This window comes from Populus euphratica, unplaced genomic scaffold (genome assembly GCF_000495115.2).
Source record: "Populus euphratica unplaced genomic scaffold, PopEup_1.0 scaffold173.1, whole genome shotgun sequence".
Lineage (NCBI taxonomy): Eukaryota > Viridiplantae > Streptophyta > Magnoliopsida > Malpighiales > Salicaceae > Populus > Populus euphratica.
The window spans coordinates 206,673-212,955 of NW_011499951.1; the positions used below are offsets into that span (position 1 = coordinate 206,673).

The following is a 6,283-nucleotide window of genomic DNA, read 5'->3' on the forward strand; positions in this document are numbered from 1 at the left end:
AGAAGAAACCAGTAGACTCTTGTTATGTGAAGCAACGGCTGTGGTGATGAGGAAATGTTTTTCCCTTCTTGGTATTAAACCTGTTTACAAGATATAACATCACATGCCCATGATGAAGAGTTCTAATACTTACAGCACGTTCAGAATTGTATTAGACCCTATTGGCAGATTTTGTTGGACGAATTCAATGTGCAATTGATGAAGCATTAGGTTTTCGATTTATACTTGGATAGTTCATCCGTGCTATGCTGCGAGCTGATTTTTCCTAACCTCAAAAAAGGACATTCAAACAAACTTGGGTTAACTTTAATAACATGCGATTCATGATATGAAATCAAAAAACTTGCAAAAAAAAAAAGAGTGAAAAAAAACTGCAAAGCATTTAATGTCAAAAAATTAAGATAAAAAATATAATGTTAGAAGAAAACAGTAACTTAACTATCTTAAAAAATTAGAATTTCAAATGTAGCTAGTAAGAAGTTTGATAAAAAGACAATGAAAATGACAGAATTTTAAGAAAATTTTAATAAATTTAATAACCTGTTTTTAATATAGCCTAACATTAATAATTTTTTTTAATATAGTAATAACTTGTTTTTAATATAATCTAGTAGAAAGAATAGTATAAAAGTGAAACTTTTCATTACATGTTCAAGAGTTAATAATTTAATGTTAAATAATAAATCTAAAAATAAATTAATATAAAAAAAAAAAATTTAAAAGGAAAAAATATTAAGTCAATTTAAGTTAATTTGACTAAATTACTACTTGTAACATGATATTAAAATTAAAAAAATTAGATGTTTAAAAGGATATAGCAAAAATAACCTAAATAACTCAGGTTAACTTGACTCGTAAGCACTCAAAATAATTTAATGTTAAATAATAAATCTAAAAATAAATTAATATAAAAAAAAAGAATTTAAAAGGAAAAAATATTAAGTCAATTTAAGTTAATTTAACTAAATTACTACTTGTAACATGATATTAAAATTAAAAAAATTAGATTTTTAAAAGGATATAGCAAAAATAACCCAAATAACTCAAGTTAACTTGACTCGTAAGCACTCAAAATAACGTGATATAAAAAAAAGTAAAAAGAATCGCAAATTTTTTCAAGTATTAATAAATTAATACCAAATAATAAAATTAAAAAAATCAATTCCATAAAAAGAAATATCAAGGAAAAAAAATCTAAATCAATCCAAGTTAACTCAACTAATCTGTTATCAAGGATATCAAATTAAGTTAACCCAACAAAAAAAATATGTAACAAGCAATAAAACTAAAAACATAATAACAAAATGTCAAATGATAAATTAAAAAAATTAATAAATAATTTCAAAAAAGATCAAACTTAAATTAGGTCTAGGTCATAAGATGTAGATTACCTAGCAGGAAAGCAATTATAAAAATGTTTTTTTTTTAAGATGATGTCTTTATTTTTTCTTTTGATTTTTTTACTTTTTTTTGAAGTTTTGCTTTGTTATTTTTCTATTGTGACTTGTTTTTTTTACTTCCTTTGCATTTTGTTTTCTAATATATATAAATTTCATCATTTAATATTAAATTTATTAAATATTGAGTTACATAATTTTTTTATTTTATTTTTTATGAGGTTATCTCAAACTTATGATCTAAACTGCGAGTTAACTAAGTTAACTCGAGCTTTTTTTTTTCCTCTTCTGATTGACTTTCCCTCTTCTTTTAATTTCATCTTTCAACATTAGGTTAATAGAAAATTAAACTTTATGATTTATTTTTGTTTATTTTTTATGAGGTTATCCCCTTCTCATGACTTGAGTTACAGGCTTAACAAGTTAACCCGAGTTGTTTTTTATGTTTTTTTAATTATATTTTTAAATATTGAGTTTATTAAAAATTAAATTTCATAATTTTTTTTCTATTTGTGTTTTATTAGGTTATCCTAATTTATGATCGGATCATGATTTTAATAGGTTTAACCAGCGTTAACGCGGATCGTTTTTTTGAATTTTTTAAATATTTTTTAGTTTTATCCTTCAACATTAGATTTATTAGAAATCAAATTTTATAATTTATTTTAATTAATTTTCTATAAAATTATCATAATTTACTATGCAAATTAAAAGGTTAACCCGATTTAATTCAATATATTGTTACTTCAATATTTATTAAAATGACTCATTTTAAATATTTATTTTGAATCAAATTATATTATTACCATATATCAATACAACCAAATTATATAAGATAAATTTCCTCATCGTTTATTTTTTATATTAAAAAAACATTAATAAAGTCATAATATTTTTTTACATTAAAAAAAACTTAATCTTACTCGCTGTATTATGCATGTCAATTATCCAGTCACGTCCAGGCCTTATTTGATCTCCATAGATATATCCATATCATAAAATTCTCACATGTTGCGTTGCTCTTTACCCAGCATAACCTAACTTTTGTTTTATTTTGTTTTGTTTTTTTTTTTTATAAAAAAACGCTGTTTTTTCTTTTAAATATTTTTTTATTTAAAAATTATTTTAATATGTTGATTTTAAAAATAAATAAAAACTTATTTTAACTTATTTATTTTTAAAATATTTTAAAAAATAACTTCTGTGGAATACACTTTTACGATAAGAGGTTATTCGTGGTCTTTCTTTCATGGAGTCTTGACCAAACCTTTTCACTTTCCTCGTTTGTTTCTGATCTTTAGACATCAACTCCAACGGTAACATAAACAAATGAAACATTTCCATCTTAAACGAGGTTAGAGATTTGAGTTAAAAGACAATATATATAATATATCAGAAATTAATGGGTTCGGATTCGAACACAGTCCCATCAGCATCGACATCGACATCAACACCATCGACACCAAATGGGAAGCGAAGTAGAGATCCTGAAGATGAGGTCTACCTTGACAATCTCCGTTCTCACAAGCGTTACCTCAGTGAAGTTTGTTCCTTTCTTTTCTGTAATTCTAATATCTAGCAGTATGGGTTTTCTTTTATTTAATTCTTTTGCTGACAACCGGCCACCCTTCCCCTTCCCTTGAGGCTCTTGAATGGGCTTTATTTTAATCTTTCTCGTTATACTTTTTTAATTTTCTTCATCGTTTCTTTGGGGTTTAATTTTGGGCTGAAAAATTGTGAACTTTCTTGGTTGCAGATAATGGCATCTAGTTTGAATGGATTAACGGTCGGAGACCCACTCCAGGACAATCTTATGGAATCTCCTGCCAGGTCTGACACCATGTTTTTTGCCAGGTGATTTTTTTTTACTACTCATAATACTAAAATGACAAAGTTTTTAAGTACTAATACTTTGGTTTTGGAACTTCTGTGCCGTTTCCTTAAATATTAGTCGATGGATTGCATAACCACTGTACTAAAATTACAACTTGATAAGTTCATATTTCCTGAAACAGGAAGTTGTCATTTGATAGCCTCATAATTTGAAGCTCTTTTATAGATATCCTATACAAATCTGTGGATTATGGCAATAATCATTGATGGACTCAGGCTGCTGTTTTTATCCTCAAATCATTATACTGAGAGATGTTAGTTGACCGTGGTTTATAACAGTTTTGTGACTTAGAGTAAAGAGATTCCTTTTAAGTAAATACTGGTAGGAAATTTTCGGTAATGAAATTTGCAGTTTGCCTAGGGATTTGGCTGCATATTATCTACTATTTGCTTATGCAAAATCAAATCCCGGGGATCAGGTGCTGGGGTATGCTCCATGCAATCTCTGTGATGGCAATAGAGGCATTACCCTTCATCCTGGCCTTCAAGTTGGACTTGAGGTTGATGTCTCTCATGCGCTTTAATAGATTTGAGTCACCAAATTCTGTTCTTTTGGTTCAGTAGCTCCAAGTGGGAAGTATTGTTTCATTGACTTCGGAACAAAGAAGTCTTTAAGGGGGTCATAGAAATTGCTGTTTGAAGTTTTCGTAATCTGAAAAAAATGTGATTGATAGATCAAACCATTGGCTAGATAAAATAATTGATTTCATATTTAAATTGTCGGGGCCTGCCGTCATTACTGGTAAGCAGGGCTTGATTCGTGATCTTTTTTTGGTAGATAATTTATTCAAAAGATTCGCTTCTACCTTGAATTGTGCCATGGGCTGATAAGACTCTTCATTTTTTGATCTGGCTGATTGAGAGGAAAACCATCAATTTTTTTGTATTCTGTTTTCAATACTTGTTCACTTTGTTTCCTCACATTTATCATTCCAGGGATGAAATGTCCCTGCAATATTCACCAATGTCAGAAGACTTTGATGACTCCAGATTTTGCGAGACCCCTATAAATGCTTGCTCGCCTCAATCTGAAAGTCTACCCGGCAGTCCAGTTTCTCCATATAGGTACCAAAAACCACTTTGTGGATTCTCTTCTGCTCCTTATAGCAGCTCTTTCTCTTCACATGGATGCAGTGTCACTTCTTCACAGCCTCGTCAACGAGGCTCAGATTCTGAGGGTCGGTTTCCGTCATCACCTAGTGATATATGCCACTCAGCTGACCTGAGGAGGGCTGCCTCCTGCGTTCTGTGCAGATGAGAACACAACCTACCGGTTCATCATCCTTTGAATTGCCATTTGGTTCAGGACAGGAGCCTGGATCAAACATGGAAGCTGAAGAGCGGCCATGCTCATATATGAAATCCTTGGTTGAAGAGAGGGAGTATCCACTCGAGGAGTGTTCTTCAATGAGCATCTCAGAACCTGAATTTAATGAAGAGAAGGCGTGTCGGGTTTTAAATATGAATATGAAAGGGAATGACTCTGGAGGTTAAATACTTTTGGATTTGTATTTGCAGACCCAACCACCAACCATATCTTGTGCACCTACACTGAGTGGTTTAGAGCAACTTATCAGTGACTAGCTTGCCATGACAGATTTTGGTTAATAACCATATCATTGATCGCATTTGAGGCTCATATGAGGTCCAATGCTGAATAGCACTTCCGGTTTTACTGCTGGCTGTTTCACTATCCTCCACCCTCTCTCCTCCAATGGGGGCCTCGGATTTAACTTATAAATTGCTGTGTAATGTCTGGTGTATACGTATTTGCTAGTGGCAAAATCTGGCCAAAGCTTAACTCATGAAGCTATTGACAAAATCTGGCCAGAGCTTGGGTCAGTGCTGCTGTAACTTCTGATGTTTACATTTTGTATTTGCGACATTCACCCTTTGCTCCGCTTTTCCCTTCCTTTTGTCTTGGTTGTATAACAGTTTCGAGATTTTGATGAATTGCAATGCCATTCGCCATACAGGTTAGAACTGAAGCTTAAACTGTTACGTTGTCCATGTTTCAAAATCCAACATATATAAATATCTTAATTATATAGTGAATGAGATAATGATTAATCAATATGCATATAAATTTTCTTATGGTAGGAAATTGAGTACCCACAAAGATAGTTTTATTCAAGGATACTTCAAGATCTTTAATAATAAAATTAGTATATATGAGAAAGTCAATAAATATTTTAAGATTATAAATGACTAAAAAAAGTTTTAAATTTAAGGAACAAAAATATTTATTTTTGAGTTTTAAATAAATTAATATTTTGAAATCTATAATAGTTTATTTTATAAAATATAAAGTTTTTAAATGGTTAACTAGATGGTTTACCCTCTAAATCTTGTTGTTTTTAGAGAAGAGAAGGATTATATAGTTTTTTTTTTATTTTTGATAATATTAATAAAAAACAAATATTTTATATATATAAAACAGTAGATATGATAAGTTTTTTAAAATATCTTATACTTGTTATATGAGTATAAAACAATTATTATATTAATATAAATAATTATTTTAAAAAAAGATATATAACGGTTTATTATATACTCAATACTTTTATTTGAATACATAACCTTCAAATTTAGTAATAGTAGAATCCAAATACTTTAGATTCAAATATTTTATCAAGCTCCAATTTTTTGAATCTAGTATATTTCGCAGATTTATGTTGATGATTTAGGCATGACTGATTGACAAATACAAGTTTTTTGATCGCATGTTTATCAGACCAGACTATGGGTAACTTCTATGCCCAAATTCCTTGGCAGGCTAAAAGTTAAGATTTTTTTTATTTTTTTATAAAAATCTTAATCAGCCTGCATATACTTTTTGTCTTGCGAGCACTCAAAAGTTGCTTTATTCGTTTGGGGCAACTTGCAATTGAGAACACGTGCGTGATAACTTGAACCAGCGGACAATAGAACAAGAAAGGCAGTTAAATAACCAGGCCACCTAATTGATTATTTCCCCTCTACAGAGACAACTT

General features: G+C 29.7%; 1 protein-coding gene and 1 pseudogene across 2 annotated transcripts in view; both read left to right on the top strand.

Moving 5' to 3' along the window:
• The window catches only part of LOC105137953 (arginine--tRNA ligase, cytoplasmic-like), a 5,796-nt gene extending 5,570 nt beyond the window's left edge, over window positions 1-226 (top strand). For both annotated transcript variants that reach the window (XM_011043908.1, XM_011043909.1), the window contains exon 18: window positions 1-226. This exon is cut by the window's left edge and continues 41 nt beyond it. In XM_011043908.1, the coding sequence (XP_011042210.1) occupies window positions 1-97 (97 nt within the window). In that variant the 3' untranslated portion in view covers window positions 98-226.
• Window positions 227-2,687: 2,461 nt separating this feature from the next.
• LOC105137955 (uncharacterized) lies at window positions 2,688-5,285 on the top strand (annotated as a pseudogene).
• The last annotated feature ends 998 nt before the right edge of the window (window positions 5,286-6,283 follow it).